Genomic DNA, 19,507 nt, shown 5'->3' with positions numbered 1-19,507 from the left:
TGTTGGGACCTCTACAATAAGAAATTAATTTACATGTTAAATTATAATTACTAGATGCAGTAAATTAGGGGTAAATTTTGCATTTTGTTTTGACAAAAGGACAGTAAGAGAGAAATAAATATTTGTGTAAAGCTCACCTCTGGTAAAATAAACTGTTCCACTGGCTTATACCATATCCTGTTCACCTGAACGCCAGAGCTTGCTGGACTAAACCGGGCACTAAATAAAGATTCCTGTTTAACATGCAAAATAAAGACATACAATACAAAGAATTAAAAAATTTTTTTTAAGGAATCTCTATAAGTAATAACATCACAGGTTTCATATTTTCAAGCATTCTCATAGATAATCCTTGCACTCAAAATTGTGGTAGTTAAAACAAGAATCATTTTATTGAAATATAGAATATGAAATAGTTAGGTAAAAGTGGTACCAAAATAGACAGAATATAACGCACTCTTGGGAACTGAAAACAGAAACCACAACAGGGCAATCTACACCCTAAATGCCCTTTAATTTATAGCCACGCCCCCAAAACGGTCAAATTCAACCGTTTTGACGGGCTGTGACGTCATTAGCGTCATAAAAAAGGGTGGAGCAACATCAGCCACAGTTGGAACTGCTGGTGAGAAGAGAGGGACCATGGGAAGGGTCCCTCTTCCCTTCATGGACCTCCCCAGGCTGTGTCACAGCATGGGCAACATAATGTAATGTGACAGCTGTTTTGTCAACAGTTAGATCTAGCCATGAAACGCATATAGCTTGTGTGGACATGCATCTGTCTATGTGCCCCTTTCCCCAATGAGTAATTTTTTCCCAATATTTTTGCTGACTGACAAATATTTTTGTGTTTTTGTAACTATTTTATTATTTTGTATTCCAATTAAGAGGATGATTTTTTTTTTATTGATTTTTTTTTTAGCCACCACAACAAAGTCTACATTTTGGATAGTAAGGATTAACTATGGGAATGTTTGGCTTTTCTTGAAGGGGGCTATCCTGTATAATGCACCACTATATATCCTTACATCCTGTATAATTCACTGCTAATTCAACATCAATTGGAAAGACACCAAACAGTTAGTTGTTTCCCTTTGATTCTCACATTAGTTCAGACAAAATAGCCAGACTTTAAAGGGACACTATAGTGTTAGGAATACAAATGTGTATTCTTAACAATATAGTGTGCTATTCACCGTTTAGTTGACACCCCAGGCAAAGGTTGAAAATGTATCACCTGATTTCTTGTCTCATCATAAGGCTTGAGCTTTTGGAAAGTACTGGGAAGCTAATATGCATGTGCAGCAAAATGCAGCACCTATCAGATCAGATTGAAATAGCAAAATTTTACTCTACCGAGTGGCAGCCATTAGAGATATTTAAACCTGTGTAAACATGTAAACCTACAGAATGGCAATTTTTACATATGCAGAGTTAAATTGAAGGGCACATGGAAACCAGACCACTTTATTACAATGATGTCCCTTTAAAGTTACTTGCTATCACACAGGGGCGGATCCAGTACCTAATCTCGGGAGGGGCACTGGAAGATTATTTAAAGGAACAATCCAGACACAATAACAACTACAGCTCTATGTAGTGGATATGGTGTCAGGAGTGCTATGGTGCTCTCCCAGAATAAGTAGTCAACCCGTTATAGAACAGTTTGACAACTTACCTGGGGACTGCCGACATAGAGGCTGTAGTAGGGATTATGGGCATTAGTGTGTGATGGGTGCAGTGTGTGTGAAAGGTTCAGTATGTGTAAGGAGGCAGTTTGTGTGTGTAAGGAGGCAGTTTGTGTGTGAAGGATGCAATTTGTGTGTGAGGGGCAGGGCTGTCAACATAAATAGGCGAACTAGAAATTTGCCGAGGGCGCCGGCCTGCTCGGGGAGCCCACCGGGATGTTTCCTAGGCTGCCCCTGTTTTGGGACGCACTGCTCCTGCCCCCTCCCAAAACGCCAGGCCGATCCTCCAGGCGCCCGGAAGTGGGGGTGCCAAGGGGAGCCCTGTCACAAGGGGGACCAGGAAGTGGCCACCTCAGAGTGTCCCTGATGCGGTGCTTTTTAGGAGTGGCAGAGCAGGCAACTGCTAAACATGATGGCAGGTGCCTGCTCTGCCAAGAAATGCCATAGGAGAGGGGGACAGGATGCAGGTGGCGGTATTGTGGGCGGCAAGGGAGAATCCTCTTGCAGCTTCCCACTCCTCCCACGCACGCCCTCTGTGATGCCGGGAGCCGGAATATGACGTCATTCCGACCCCGGCATACTAAACAGCGTGCTGGAGGAGTGAGAAGCTGCCCCACACTGGACCCTAGGAAGGTAGGGAGGCTGAGTTTGCCTCAAAAAAAATAAAATTGTGGGGGTGTGGTCTAACCACAGAAGCGGACAGTCGCACGGCCTCAGAGCTCCGGCTAAACGAAGAGAAAACTAACCTTTAATATAGGGGTGACCCCCTCAAAAAAGGCACCTAAGAAACGTCTTACACTCACTAATGGGTAAGAAAACGAAAAAACTGAAGCCTTACCGACCCCAGCAGGGGAGAAGCATCGGGGACCTCTGGCGGCAGGCACATGGCGCCCAGGAGTCTGCAATGGCGGCTCTCCATGGCGGCTGCTCCGACTTCTCCGACGGAATGTCGGAGGAAGGGGACGATGACCACACGCTGGCAACGGCTCGGCAAATGGCCACACAAGTAGCACCTCAGCAAAGAACTCCCGATGCCGCCCCAGTAACCTTAACGGCCATCAGGGAACTCATGGCAGAGCTCCACACTAAAATCTCGGCGGACGTGGCCATGATCCGTGAGGACCTACGGGGCCTGACAGGCCGCATCGGAGAAATGGAGCACAAAACACAAGCCCACTCACAACAAATTAATGTCCTCACACGACAGGTGGAAGAGCTCACAAAACAGAGCGCAACTTATGAGAGTAGATTCGACGCCCTTGAAGACAAGAGGAGACAGAAGAACATAAAACTAAGGGGTGTAGGGGAGACGGTGCCACCAGAAGAACTCCCACACCTCGCAAGGCGCCTCCTGACAGCCATACTTCCACCAAAACAGGCTAAAACGATATCGCTGGAGGGTATTTTCCGACTACAGAAGACGATTAAGGCACCAGCCGCAGCTACCGGGGACATTGTGATACAGTTCCAGACCCTCAGGGACCGGGCGACAGTGATGGTAGCAGTCAGAGGGCAAACTCCCTATAACTTCGAGGGAATGTCTCTAACTTTCTTTGCTGACCTGTCAGGGGGAACCCTTGCTTGGCGACGGTCGCTCCGACCACTTACCTCCCTCCTACGCACGAAGACCATCAGCTACAGATGGAGCCAGTCTTGATCACTCCAGATACCACGCAGAGACGCCGTCATCACCATACGGGACTTATCGGAGGCACCAAGCCACATGCTCGCACTGGGACTACCACCGGACTCGCTGGGCCCGACAAACCCTCATGGATGGGACCCACGGGCTACCAGTGTCTTTGTACCCAGGGACAGAGCGCTAACCACTAGAGCGGGGTCCACAACTTAATTCCAAGCAGGACCGGACCCACGCACGAGCTAATGACTTGGATGGAACTGCTGAATGCTCCGGCTTCACTGTGGACATTTGCCGCCGAGCATGAGACAGGGACCAGATCTGCCATACTTTTTTGTGATGCAAGTACGGCCAGCTGAATACCACCCGCTCATACTGATCTGCTAATTATTGTTCTTATTGTTTTTATTCATTGTCATGTGCTCCCTTCTCTGCCATAGGGGTCTATGGTGGCGGGGCCCTCTCAGGCAGTAAAGGGGTTTAAACCATTCAAGCCACTTGCTAATGGGCTGCTGGGAAAAAGCTAGTCTCTCACGAGCAATGTTGGGGGTATATTGGCATCCCATAAGACTAGTTGGTATCCTTAGAGGACGAAGGTATAAACTATCCCCTCCCTGCAGTTAAAATGGACTACGGGAATAGAGAAATCACCTTAGACGCCTTGATATCTGGTACAGTAAGCTTACGAGAGGTGTATGTCTTATGTAACTCACACAGTAACAACGAAAGAAAAAAAAAAAAAAAGGGAACCAGAATAAAACTCACGCATACCCCAGTAATTAACGACACCTCAACCGACTAGGGTTTCCTCGTAAAATAATTTTGGGACGGCATGCAAACACAACCAATAAGGTCTCACATGCCTTTACCGTAAACACCCTAATGCCCCCTCCAACATACCCTCCAGACCCCGGTGGTCCTCCTAACCACCCCATAATATTCATACCCAGTTCTCAGGCCTACATCTCGTGGCTTCTTAGCCCATAGTACTCCCAACGTCTCCTTCTAGATTCCATCTCACGAGGCACTTACCACTGCTTCATATAATAAGGGATTTTCGCTTCTGGGCTCTACTGTTTTTAATTAGGCTGGGCCAGTGGGAGCTTTATACGAAGGTTTTATATTGAGTTTTTACGTATAGAGTAAGGGTTTCTATACATGTATATATGTTTTATTGGTATATTTGTTTTTTGCTTTGTTTTTGTGTTTTTTTTTGTCGTTTAAGATAAGCTAAACCTTCTGCAGCATCCCTGATGGGGCTGGACTCTTCCTGCACTCCCTATATTGACCTACAATGCTCTTAATTGAGGCGATAATGGGTGATGCGATACACTGCTCGGTGTACTTTGAGCCCTTTTACTAGCCCAATGTCGTTCATGGCAGCTAGATATCTGAGACAATCGCCCTAACCTTTTATTAAGGAAGAATACAACAGGTACCATTGAACCAGTCCACATTACCTGCCGTTTGCAAAACTGCATTTAATTATACTTATTAAGCTCTAAACACTAGACCCCCCCCGCCAGCCCTGATGCAATATTTAGGCCGTTACATGGCATTGAACCATGCATTTACGTTGGAAAGACGAAAATCGATTTGGACGCCTGATCGCTCCATTAAGCCATACACCACAAGAGGGAACTGCAGCACACTGATACATGAGGCGCTTACAGCACAGTCCAAATTCATGTGTATGAATGTCTAGTTAAAGCTTTACACGTCTCATTTTTAGACGCTGCCTTCACTATATAACTGCTGGCGAATTTATTTTGCAATTATAACAATTTGAGTTACCACCTTATATACGCGTATATTTAACTTTGTTCTGCATCTTTATTACTTGTGCGATGTCTTTTTCAAGTGTCGCTTACAACAAAAACAAAAATTGTGCATTGTATTTCTATGTTATGCCACACAAAAACGATGTTTACTGCTATATAATGGGTGCCTGCCGTTGGGGCATGGCACATGCGTGTGTAAATGTTAACCTATATGCACTCAAAAATAAAGAATTAAAAAAAAAAATTGTGTGATTCTGTGTGTCAGTGAGTGTGTTTGACGGTCAGTGAGTGAGTGTATGTGTTGGTCAGTGAGTGAGTGTATGTGTCTGACAGTGAGTGAGTGTATGTGTCTGACAGTGAGTGGGTGGGTGGGTGTGTGTGCATGTCTGTGCTAGTCTCATAAATTAAATTTACCAAATGTATTGAATACATCATTTATCACAGCGATAAATTATGTATTCAATGTACAATGTATGTATTAGACAGTATGTGTGTATGAATGTAGGTATTAGGCAGAATGTGTGTGAGGATGCATGCCTTAGGCAGGGTGTGTGCATGGATGCATGTATTAGGCCAAGCATGTCAAACTGAAAGGCTAGCATGGGCCAAATAAGCAAGGTTTACGTGGGCCGCAAAAAACAAAACATTTTTTTTCCCTAGAAACGTTTGTGTGTGAAAAGTACAGTATAAAAAAAAAAACACAGCACCCCCCCTCTACTAAACCCGAGTCCACCTCCCCTCTACTCAAACACCTCCCCCTAATAAATCCCAGCACCACCCTCTACTAAACCCTGGTCTTTGTTAAAAAAAAAAAAAAAAAAAAAAGACTCACATTGCCGCTGCCAATAGGCTACTCTGGAGTCCAGCCTCTGGTATACCCCCCAATTGCGCCGTCCGCACCCTGTGCCAAAGCAGATCCTCACACTACTCCTCGAAACCCTGAAGGTGGAGCATGTTGATGCCACGTCGGAATGTGACGTGGCGTTGCGTGCTTCCGTGCACCTCCAGGTCTTCCACTGTCCAGCTGCGGCCATCGCAACACTGACCAACACACACACACACTGACAGACACACACATAATTTTATTTATTGTTCCCTACCTTTGGGAGCTGGTGTAAGAGCTTCTCCCTGGGGTTCAGTGGAGATCTTCTATCGGAAGGTCTCCCAACTGCTCCTCACTGCTCCCTCACGTGCGCAGTTTAGTGATGCTGGAATTGTAACATTGACTAGAGAACCCTAACACGCAGACAGGACAGAGTAGAGAGAATTGCAATACCGATCCTTAGAATGGTCAGTTATGCAAAAAGGGATATTCAAACATGAGACGAGGTCAAGGGAAACAGAGAGACAGAATAACGAGAGACAAAGCCAAATATCAGTAACCAGTAAATCCAAATGGTAAACCAAAGACCACAACAGGGCACTGAGGAGGGCGGTCGGTGATTTCAGCGGTGTTCGGCAGAAAGAGTGTCCGTTTTTAGTTCCATAGAATCTGCGCCGAACACCGGTGGTCTTTCGCATGGTGTAAAATGGCCGCCGCCTCGTGGTCGGCATACAAACGACAACCAGCCTGAATACGGTTAGAATGGACAGGTGTCTGCGGTTACCACAACGTTCTAATTGGGGCCAAGAGATTAACCAGCAGCACACTTCTCTCCTGGGTGGCTGTCCGTTCGGTAGTTTTAATCGGTTCTTTCATGAAACAAACGAACAGGAAACACGGACAGGCAAATAGACGAAAAGGGGGCAAACAGACGAACCAGCAATCTTAGTCTATACAGAAGGGGCTGTCACAGGACTCAACACGTGAAAGGAAACGCTCTCCCAGTGTAGGACCCTGTGAAGAAAAAGACATTATTTCGGGATTTTCATATGCAAGTCGTTTATTTTGTGTTTTATGTGTTCAGTAGATTAAACTACCGAACATCGACCACCCTCCTGGCTCATTAACTACAAAGGGAACTGTCAATTGAGCGCTCCCTGGGCGGCCATCTTGTTTGCACGAAAGGAGGCAGCGGGACTTGGTCGTCGAGTGTCTGGAACTAAAATCGGACACTCGACTTCCCGAACACCGCTAAAAACATACGAACGCCTGCTTCTTTTGTTGCCGAACAGCTAGGAGAGCGCTGTTCGGTAGTTTGGTTCCCACGAACAAGGGTAACAATCGCTCCTATGAGCCAGAAGGTTCCGTTCGTGTGTTTATGCCTTTTTCCAAATTGACCGACCGCACACACTGAATTCATGGAACTGTTCTGGGCAGGAGCCTCGTGTGCGGTCGGTGAACTAAGACTTCCACACTTTTCGAAAACTCCTGAACCGATCTGGGTGAAATTTGAATATGTTGGCCTCCCATATCGGGGCTATCAGGGGATATGCTATTTGTGGGGGTATCATATTAAGTTCTACGTTTTGGGGAAAATGTGTTCCCTTTGCCTGGAGATAATTGGGTTATCCCTTATCTTACCTAATTATCTCCAAGTCAGAGAGAGGGAGTGTTTTTACTGTAATTAAGCATTGTGATTGGTTGTCGCCTTTGTGTACTGTGGGAGGTCCTCTTGCCGGAGGATTTCCATAAAAGCCAGTGTGGCCTCAATAAAACATTATTCCTGTTGTACCCTTCATGAAGTCTAGGCTCATGCTTGTGTAACCTTTTCTTTGGTGGGGAGATTCTCATTGGAAGCTGCATTCATGTGACTATTAATCTCCACACTCGAGCTGCAGCTATAATCACTGATGCTCAGCAATTGGGGAACAAATAGGCGAACAGAGTACCGTAACTACTGACGTTCGTAACAGACCCCTACGGTGAATTGCACCTCCTAGGTTTCGTGAGTGGCTTGCCATTGAGTGCTTCCACGGCTAGAGGTGAGGCCTTGTGTACCAAGGCCATGGCGTAGGACTAAGCAAAGGACTGGTCTATAAAGTTGCCGGCTGCACCGGAGTCTAGTAGGGCCTTGGTATGCATGGTCTTGCCGTTAAAGGTGAGGGTAACCACTAGAAGCGGTCTACAATGTTTGTTCGGAGGGGATAACGCCATAACACCCAAGACCAACCTCTCCTCTGGTCTTAGGTGCTGGAGTTTCCCTGCAGGTCAGGACATTTTGTTCCCTTTTTGCCGCAGTGGAAGCATGGGTCTTCTCTCTTTCTGCGTTGTTTCTCCTCGGGTAACTTAGTGGTTCCTATTTGCATGGGTTCTAATGAAGGCAAAGCAGGTAGAGAATCATAGGGCAAGGTTTGAACCTGCATCTTTCTCTAATGCGTTTATCTATAACAATGTAATAGTCGATGAAATCACATAATAAAACGGGTGCCTCTCAGGATGTTATCTCATCGAGTAGGTAATCAGCTAATCCTACCTGAAAAGCTGTTACCAGAGAATCGCTATTTCATGCCACTACCGCCATTAGAGTACAGAATTCTATGGAATAGTCTACCACTGTTCTGGACCAACTGTGCTGGGTCCATTTGGCCCTGTTGTAATGTAACATTTACAAGGGAACCCTAACACGCAGACAGGACAGAGTAGAGAGAATTGCAATACCGATCCTTAGAATGGTCGGTTTATGCAAAAAGGGATATTCAAAATACGAGCCGAGATCAAGAGAAACAGAGAGACGGAATAACGAGAGACAAAGCCAAATATCAGTAACCAGGAAATCCAATTAACAAGTGGTAAACCAGAGACCACAACAGGGCACTGAGGCAAGGGAGAGGTTAGCTTATATACACACACAGGGTCTGTCAGATTGGCTAACCTACAATTAGTGTTAACCACATGTGGGAGGAGTTTCTTCCCTCCCTTTTGGTCTCTGAGGTCATCACTGTGTGCCGGGTCACATAACCGGGTGCAGCACATTTAAGGAAGCTGCTCGTGAGCATGCAGTGTCAGACACACTGCCAGTCTGGAGACAAGATGACGCCGCTCGAAGTGATGAGGTAAGCAAGGTGGCCACAAGCAGCGCAGGGGTAGGGGACCGGACAGGAATGATGTCATGTGCTGGCACCCTGCATCACTACAGAGGGCACGTGCGAGGAAGCAGGAAGACTGAGCTCCCTTTCGGCCACCAGGGACCTCTCCTCCACGACCGGGTACATTTTGGTAAAGTAGGCACCTGCAATGTGGGGAGAGCAGGTGCCTACTCTGCTTTAGTAAGCATGTCAAACTCGCAACTCGCCGGGCCGCAAAAATATTCATTGTGGGCCATATGCGGCCCGCAGGCTTGACATGCTTGTATTAGGCAGTGTGTGTGTGTTTATGGATGTGGGTATTAGGCAGTATGTGTGTGTGTATGGATGCATGTATAAGGCAGTATGTGTGTAAATGGATGCATGCCTTAGGCAGTATGTGTGTACGGATGTACACATTTGGCAGTATGTGCGTACGGATGTACGCACTAGGCAATATGAGCGTACGGATGTACGCACTAGGCAGTATGAGCGTACGGATGTACGCACTAGGCAGTATGAGCGTACGGATGTACGCTCTAGGCAGTATGTGTGTACGGATGTACGCACTAGGCAGTATGTGTGTACGGATGTACGCACTAGGCAGTATGTGTGTACGGATGTACGCATTAGGCAGTATGTGTGTACGGATGTATGCATTAGGCAGTATGTGTATATGGATAGAGGCATTAGGCAGTGTGTGTTGGAAACCATACGGTAAAATTTAGGCCAAAATAGCTGATCTAGAAGAATCTTCCAATTCGGTTACAGTCACAGTTCAGATGTTTTTGCTTAAACTTTGCAATTTGGTTTCCAACTCACTGCAATTCAGAGTTTAGTGAATAAACCTCTGTGAGATTGTATTTGCTTTCATGAGAGGGCGGCAAAATGGATCTTTGCCTAGGGCAGCAGAAATCCTTGCACAGGCCCTGGTAAGGGGTGCAGTGTGTGTGAGGGTTACAATGTGTGTGGGGTGTCCAATGTGTGTGGGGGCAGTGTGTGAGTGTGTGAATGTGAAAGTTATTGTGTGTGGGGGGGGGGGCAGATGAATACACTTTTTTTAAATTAAAATAAATAATCTTTATATCCCCCCTCCCTTCATACTGCTCAGTTCTTAATCCCTGGTGGTCCGGTGGAGAGTCCCTGGTGGTCCCAGTGGTGAGAGTGAACTCTAACCTGCATCTCCTGAGGCTAGACTTCACTCTCGCAAGATCTTTAGCATTGCTATGGTAACCGCGGCAAGGCTCCGAATTCGCAAGGGGAGTACCCGGAGAAGCTGCAGGTTAGAACTCTCGGGTCCTCTCTCCCTCCCTTCCGGCTGCCAGCAAAGTGTCTATGGGCCGGTGAGGGAGATCTCTAATCTCCCCTATGGTCTGTGAAGGCACATAGCAGGACCGGCGCTTGGATAGTGCCGGCCCTGCAGGGGAGAGCATCGACTCTATTATTTTCTCTGGGATATGCCACTGCTATCACATGTGTGGTAACTCATGCTATGTCCACATTGTAGAATATCAGTATGTTTATTAAATGATACACAAATGCATAGCATCATACACTCATTTAAAGTTTAGATAAAGAGATTACAATGTGCAAAAATATTTTATTTCACATGGAAAAAAAAAAAGATCCAAGAAACAAGTATCATACACATAAGGTGAAACACGTCCTTTAACTACCTATGTCACCCAAAATACATTAAACAGCGCAAAAAAACATGTGTAGCACAGTATTAAACCCAAATTAACGTTTTTCTTCTTTAGATATAAACAAGATCTAGCTAATTATGAGAACAATGCTCAGTTAGTCCTCTATGTCAAAACATTTATTCACTTTATTACAAATGGATAGTTTACCTATAATTATTATTATATTATTTATATAGCGCCATCACATTCCGTAGCGCTATCCAATGGGTCTAATCTTGATTTTAGTAATGACAGATGGCGAATATTTGCATAACTCTTTACTGAAAATCTCCAGCAGCACAGATCATAAACAACCAATCAGAAAAGGGAGGATGTTACACAAAAGGCCCTGTAAGACCACGCCCCTCCTCTTTCTTTGTAGTGACAATAAAAACAGGTAACAAATACATAAACCATGAACAGCAAACGTATGGCAAAGTTCCAAAATATCTATGCTGAATCCCCCCCCCCCCCCCCCCCCACATTCCATACAGTAAAAAGGGAGGGAAGAGAAATACAGGAGGGAAATATTTGCTTCCTGTCATTACTAAAATTAAGATTATAGGTTCACTACGTTAGCATAACCTACAATTTTACCACATGACAGGAGGCTTCATATTTGCATTTTTAAAGCTGATTATTAAGAAGAACAAAAGAAACACGAGTAACTCGGCGAAAGTAGTATATTCGAAAGGTACATGCAACGCATGATGTCGGAAAGGGGCACTCCTGCCGAGAAAGCTTAAGATGCTGCCGCCCCTCTAACCAAGTGGGCCCTGAAACAGGAGTCAACACCAGCTAGAGATAAGAGCCAGCGGATCCATCTGACCAACGTCTTAGTCAACACCGGACCATGTGGCTTGACAAACGAGATTAAAAGTTGATCCGACACCGAAACCCGGGGTGGAGTGGTGATGTTTCCATAACGCATCAAAGCTCTTACCACACACAACCGCGGTTCCGTGCGGAAAAAACTGATAAACAAAACAAAGAAAAAACGAAAAGGAATTCGACTTAGTGCGACGGGAAATAGTAAAGGAAACTCCATCAGAAGAGAAAGAGAAACCATTGACATCGAAGGCCCTAACACCCGCAAGCGACGAAAAGAGATGAGGCACAATAATAGTCTAAGAGAGAGACCCGGGTTATCCGGCCAGTCTCCAAAGAAAACGCAGTACCACTTCTACGTCCCAGAGACAAGAATATGTAGGAGCTGAAAGCCTGAATAGCTTATGTAGCGGAATGCATTAAGCCTGTCCTGTACCATGCCTATGTAACTGTGTGTAGCGGAACCCTGTTGTTGGCTGCCCCCTCCCTGTATTGTTTTATTGCCCTCACCTACCCTACCTTGCCCCTAAAGACAAATACTGTTCCTGGCCCTTGGATTACTTCAGGGCAGTGTTGCAACTTCATATGGGCACTTCGGATACCGTCGAAGTGCCGAAGTAGTCGAAGTGAACCGCATCGAGCAAAGGACCACGTGGCGGCGGCCATTTTAACTTCGAACACCGCCGACTCCACTTCGACTAAAGTCGAAGTACCGGCCACACTTCGAACGGGACTTAGCCGTTTTTATGCCAGAAATTGACCGACCGCAGAGCCCAAATCCATGGGACTGTTTTGGGCAGGAAAATGAAGGAACCTCCAGCTAACTATTGCTCTACTGGAGGGATTGGGATGATTTTTGAGAGTGTTACTAATTGAAGTCTGCTGATTAAGAAAATGTTTTATGTTTGTGACACGAATATTGTAGAAGTTATAGATATTGTGTAAAAGTTATGTTTTAAACTGTATAATACGTGGATTACCTCTCAGGCTAAGGGGAGGGAATCTGTGGGTTGCAACCGTTATGCTATTGGCTATTTTACACCTCCCCTGTGGGCGGTCTTATATGTGTAAGATGGAAATAAAAGCCAGGCTGGATGTGCCAGCCAGCAGTTCTGCTCCTGAAACTGTGTGTCGTCCAGTTATTGGGACTGCTGCTGGGATACTGCTGTGTTACTTTGCCTGCTTGAAACCTTGCCTGTGGAGGTACAACTGCCTTGTTCCTGAGCCTCACTTGGATTATAAGCGGAGATAACCGGGAGAATATTGTATCTCCGCTACAGCTTATGAATATTGATATAATTGATATAGATCCAAATATTGATCTTTGTCATATTCAGAGGAAGCTAAATTATTATTACAAGTGCACTTGGAATGGAACGTGAATTAGACACCAGACAACTGTTGGTATTCAAAATAAGCCTCTCATTTATTCTTCAGTTGGGTTTTTATACATTAAAAAGTAAGTGCTTGAGACTTCCGGTTGACTGCAGCAGCGAACAGACGTACATTAAGAGGGCTCCAAGTCCAACGCGAGGAAAACCGTGAAATATTCCTTCCCTCCCCACCCCAACCGACAAACACACACCCTAAACATTAATGGGGAGAAAGGGGAAAAAAGTGATGCCTCACAGACCCACATCGGGACTTACAATCGGAGACTTATGGAGGCAGACACGCGGAGCCTCAGACTCCATCATGGCGGCCCAGCACGGCGGGTGCTCAGATTTCTCTGACGACTTCTCAGACGAGGAAGAGAGGGGATTACTGCAGCCTACCAACCCATCACCAAGAGCTCCGCAGGGCGACAAGAAGAAAGACACTGAACCGCTCACTTTGGCGGCCATGAAAACTTTAATGGCGGACCTGAAGCAGAGCTTTCATGAGGACATTACAGCACTCCGCACAGATCTGACAGGTCTGACAGGCCGCATATCCAAACTAGAGAGCTCCTCACAATCTCAGGCCCAAGAGGCTGCCGCACTGCAACACGCAGTACATACCCTGGAACGGCAAAACGAGCAATTCGAACATCGCCTTGCGGCACTCGAAGACGCCAGGCGGGCCGCTAATATTAAAATCAGGGGGGTCAGGGAGGACGTTGCGGCGACTGAACTGCCCTCTCTAATGCAGCGCATGATACAAGCAATCTTACCTCGTGGCCAGCAGCAAACAATCGCCCCGGAACGGGTCTTCAGAGTCCCAAAACCGGCAAATGCCCCAACTAATGCGACGAGAGATGTCGTCCTGACATTACGCAACAGCGGTCACAAGGCAGCGATCTTATCAGCCCTCCGGGGCAAGACCCCCTTCCACCTGGACAATATGGAACTCACACTTTACTCAGACCTGTCCAATGGCACCCTGGCCTGGCGTAGGTCGCTACGGCCACTTACCTCTATCCTCCGCACCCACAAAATTGATTACCGCTGGCGGGCATCCAGGACATTGACGGTCCAACGAGGATCAACCACACACAGCATCCACGACATCAGCGAGGCCCCGACCCTCCTTCGACTCCTGGAACTACCTCACGACCTGCTGCCTCCGAATGGAGAGACCACCGGGGACAACAACAGCTCCCCCAACTGCACCCACACATGGGACCCGGACAGAGTCGCACCATTCATCCCTCAAAACTCCACACCGGACGCATACTCAGCAGTCACGACATAGTGGCACAGGGAAACCCGCCAGACCGGGCCGTGGGTCCGTTACACGGTCTTGCAGGAGACTGCCTAGTCCCACGGGGATTATATTATTGCCACCCAGAAAAGAGCCCTCGAGGCCCACTGGAGCCTCTGAACTCATTATTTTTTCCTTCGCTACAAAGGACACGTGAATATTTTATTCTTTTTTGTTATGCTACATGTTTAAAAATTTTATGATTTGTAAGGTGCTCTGTAGGTGCCCTGTTCTGGGCAACGCCTTTTAATTACTGCATGTACCCAAGTTAGCACTCAAAGCCTTGTTAAATTGCAGTCCTTACTAAGGTCAACAAATAGAACCATGCAATGCCGCTATAGTTGTAGAAGTGGCCATATTCCGTAGCCATTATGTTATCGACTATCACTCCTACTTGCTGGGGCCCCACGCATTGCATCTAAGGCACCCGTCTGGTGACATCTAGATGACTATACTAGACGTTAATTATTTTTTAGTAAACAGCTAAGTTTTCAACCCACATTTAATAAGCTCTCAAACTACATGTATACATAGCTCTCCTTATATGCCCATAATACTCAGCGACATGCTTATACTTCACTAGCTCCGACTATGGGGACATAGTGAAAAAACCCGTGCCCATGCAGGGCGTCAATCACAAACGTAGTCACCCCGCCACTTTGCATGATCCCGCAAAGCAACCTGGCCTCCAGGCTAACCTCTCGACTGTTCAACCCCTTGAACTCACACAGCCAGCCATGCGGAACAGTACCGCTGACATATAACATTTAGTCAGAATGGCGTGAAACAAGCACACCCCCGCCATCTCATTAATATGAGTTTATGTGGAATATGTGCAACTTCATTAGGCGCTCACAGACCAGTCACAACCTACATTAACCCACTTACCCATTGTCAAAAGTTACATATTCCCTTCTTGAACCCACATGAGTATTGTCAAGGCCTCGTACATGGTCATAACGCAACATTTCTATGTATAATATCCTGAAGACTTAGCAAAGTTTTAATAATTGTGTGTTTCCTTAGTTACTCACCTAAATATAGCCTATGCTCATTAACATGTTACTCTTAGAGGAAATACTAGCTAAGCTTTGTTTATTTAGTTGCTTATAATTTTGACTTAATCAGATGCACAGTTTCCTATGCCTAAGCCCATAACCCAGCGGCATAACGTTCTCAAAGCATGCAAGACTCAATGTTTAACTAGCCTGTTTACTCACAGACACATCTGCCTAGCAATTCTCAGTCTTAAGTCACTAGCCTGTATAGTTGCACGGAAAGTCATAAGATTGTAATCAGCGATTCGGACACAAGAGCATGTCTTGGATAGCAGTCTATGTACCTTATATATACACTACTACTAACTAATCTATCCGCACTAGCCTGTTTAATTAACAAGTGAACCGCTTGTCAATTTTTGTAACGCAAACTAAGTTTAATGTTAGGCACACAACCTGCTTAGTTAATGCCTCAACGTGCTACCCAATATGTGCCTCACTTGTATATGCCTTTTAAAGATATGCAGATTGCAGATTGTACGCTTAAGCAGCCAGACGGTTCTATTAACTAAAACATTATCATATGTACAGTAATCCTAGTTACATGGTCCAAGCTTGTTTTATTCCTTTTATTTTAACCTGTTATAACATTTAACATAATCTTAAACGTAACTAAACTTAACAATTCATAGGCTTGTATAGCTTAGTGAATATGTATATCTACTATTGTCATAACGCTAGAAATTTGCATGTTTGCTTTAATGCAATCTTAAACGTAACTAAACTTGACAACTCATAGACTTGTATAGCTCAGTGAATCTATATATACCTACTATTGTCATAACGCTAGAAATTTGCATGTTTGCTTTAATATAATCTTAAACGTAACTAAACTTGACAACTCATAGGCTTGTATAGCTTAGTGAATCTATATATACCTACTATTGTCATAACGATAGACATTTGCATGTTTGATTTAAAAAAAAAAAAAAGTGCTGTTTCATCTGCCACAATTTAATCTGTAAAAATGTTATGAAAAGCCTGCAGCTGCTATTGTGGCTCTGCTCGCCTATTGTTATCTCATGCACACTGAAAATAAAGAATTTAAAAAAAAAAAAAAGTAAGTGCTTACGTGCAAATACACATAGGACAGTAGTAGGAAGGGAGTGAAAGGGTGAAAGGAGTACAGATAAGACATCAACGTCATGTACATATAACAAATAAGTTCTGAGAAAGAGAAAGAACAGAATGATTTGAGAAGAGACAGCTCAGGTGGGGGCTATCTGCTCCTGGAACTTGACATATATGGTCTTAGGTGTCATTTAAGCATCAAGCATTTCCTGAGTCCAAGTTAGCCAATTTTAATATAGGATATCATAAAATGACACCTATAAGCTTGAGCCTTGGAATCAAGATAAATTCTATCACAATCCCCTATTTTGATACAAGAGTCACCCAAAGGTCCAAGGTACTTCCAGGCCTGCTAGCCAAAGCCTGTGGGACTTTCATTTATCTCTTCACCACGGTTCCCTTGGACTTAGAGACCACTAGAATCAGCTCATGAGAGTTCCTTCATTTGTTAGGCGAGGTAACATCGTAAAAACCTTCCAAAGTCGGAGCTGGAATGTAAGTTAAGCAAGGAAAGCAACTTCTTAAGCAACGACCAACAGTAGGTTTGTTTTTACATAGAGAGGTTAGTAGACATGAGAAGAATCTAAAATGTTAGAAAAAAAAGCCATAACAAATACATCTAATAGCAAACAGTACAAAAATGTCTTAATTAGTAAAGTCAACCATGTTCCTAGCCCAAACGTCCAATCCCAATTCCCAAAGAATCCTGTTTGATATCCTGTACTAAGTCATGTAAATCTGTATATGTTTATGGATCATAGTGCCATGGTCAGATAGGTTAAAACAGCACATACAGTGCCGAGGGAGCCCGGCGCTGGATTAAGGTAAGTGGCTGAAGGGGTTTTATCCCCTTCAGCGCCACGGGAGAGGGACCCTGAGGGTGGGGGCACCCTCAGGGCACTATAGTGTCAGAAAAACGGCTTTATTTTCCTGACACTATAGTGATCCTTTAACAGTTAGGTACATCAAATAAATATTTTAGGAGAAAAAATAATAATGCAGAATCCTTAACCCCTTAAGGACTGAGCCAAATGTACACATTGTGAACAAAACATAACAAAACCTGGCATTTGCGCTATATGTCTGTCCAACCGTAATTCACCTCTTTCATATTAAATGCACCCTCCCTTATTATATATCATTTTATTCAGGGGAAACAGGGTTTTCATTTAAAATCAAATTTTTAGCTATGAAACATAATTTAATATGAAAAAAATGGGAAAAAATAAGAAATGTTATTTTTTTAGCTCTACATGACATTTTAACTGTCAATGTCATAATACTGTCTCCTTTTACTGCAATAAAATACACATATCTGTATTCAGCAAAGTCTTACGTGTAAAACAGTACCCCCTATGTACAGGTTTCATGGTGTTTTGGGATGTTACAGGGTCAAATATAGCACGTTACATTTGAAATTGAAATTCGCCAGATTGGTTAAGTTGCCTTTGAGACTGTATAGTAGCCCAGGAATAAAATGTACACCCATAATGGCATACCATTTGCAATAGTAGACAACCCAATGTATTGCAAATGGGGTATGTCCAGTCTTTTTTAGTAGCCATTTGGTCACAAACACTGGCCAAAGTTAGCGTTAGTATTTGTTTGTGTGTGAAAAATGCAAAAAATGCCAATTTTGGCCAGTGTTTCTGACTAAGTGGCTACTAAAAAAGACTGGACATACCCCATTTGCAATACCTTGGGTTGTCTACTATTGCAAATGGTATGCCATCATAGGGGTAATTTTTATTCTTGGGCTACCATAGGGTCTCAAAGGCAACGTAACCAATCTGGCGAATTTCAATGTGAAAAAAATGAAACACAAGCCTTATATTTGACGCTGTAACTTTTAAAAACACCATAAAAGCTGTACATGAGGGGTACTGTTGTACTCGGGAGACTTCGCTGAACACAAATATTTGTGTTTCAAAACAGTAAAAAGTATCACAGCAATAATATCGTCCGTGTAAGTGCTGTTTGTGCGTGAAAAATGCAAAAAACGTCACTTTTACTGGCGATATCATCGTTGCAATACATTTTACTGTTTTGAAACATTAATATTTGTGTTCAGCGAAGTCTCCCGAGTAAAACAGTACCCCCAATGTACCCCCAATGTAGGTTTTATGGTGTCTTGGAAAGTTATAGAGTTAAATATAGTGCAGAGGAGATGTTGCTAGTCCAGCAGCAATCAGATCCTGGACGATCCCACACATTACCACCGACCTAAGGAGGTGACAAATCCCCTACCCTGCTACAGCAAGGAAAGCAGAGTTATTCAAACTCCTCCATACATCAACGGAGGCAGGGGAAGGCCCAGCTACATCAACTCAGGTGACACCCAGGCTATACTAGCCTCACTCATAAACTCATGAGCCAAAAAATTTATGACAGACTGGCAATCTCGAGTTGGTCACCACAGCCCTCACAAGGCTGGGCCTCACGCTACTGTACAACCAGCACCAACCAAAACTCGGTTACCTGGTACAATCAATTCTTATGACACACAAGACGTTAACCCTGCACGTATGATGTCAGCACATTGGGGAAGCAAGGCATATATATGTATGATGATGTATCTGTGGTGGTCAGATCCAGGGATTCCAGGTAAATCGGGAACTGACCATCCCTTGGTTGGGTTGGCAATTGGAATATGTAGAGATGTTTATTTTTGCAGGTACCCATACAGAAGGGATTTTGTCCCAAACAAATGGACGAGCGCTCTCAGGCTCCAGGTACCAGCACCTCTGAACTACCAGAGACCATTGATATGAGTAGTTGCATTGCATATAGACTGTATAAACTTGTATAAACTTACAAATAACATACACACCAATGAATTTTCAACACTACTGACTCATCACCCTTCCAGACTTGTAGTAGATTTACTAAAGCTCTGGAGCTTCAAAGGGCTCCCATACAGGTATCATAAACACACCTTCAAGGAATATAGCATGCCCTCACTTACAGTCAGCACAACAAAACCATTGGCTGTAAACACACTCATAGCCAAGATTTGCAGAGGGGTCTTCCAATCTCCACCATTTACAGCAGGGCACCAAACACAAACACATTGGTATTGTGACAAGGAATCTTCCATTAAACAAAGACTAACCATAGACTTATTGGCACC

At 44.5% G+C, this 19,507-nt stretch overlaps 1 protein-coding gene across 1 annotated transcript in view; it reads right to left on the bottom strand.

Annotated features, from left to right (window-relative positions):
• Positions 1-19,507, bottom strand: part of B3GALNT2 (beta-1,3-N-acetylgalactosaminyltransferase 2) — a 331,198-nt gene that overhangs the window by 134,756 nt on the left and 176,935 nt on the right. The window contains exon 5 of the mRNA XM_063443383.1: positions 138-233. Coding sequence (XP_063299453.1) covers positions 138-233 — 96 coding nt within the window. The remainder of the gene's footprint in view (positions 1-137; positions 234-19,507) is intronic.

This window comes from Pelobates fuscus, chromosome 2 (assembly GCF_036172605.1).
Source record: "Pelobates fuscus isolate aPelFus1 chromosome 2, aPelFus1.pri, whole genome shotgun sequence".
NCBI classification, from domain to species: Eukaryota; Metazoa; Chordata; class Amphibia; order Anura; family Pelobatidae; genus Pelobates; species Pelobates fuscus.
This window is presented reverse-complemented; position numbering and strand designations above follow the sequence as displayed.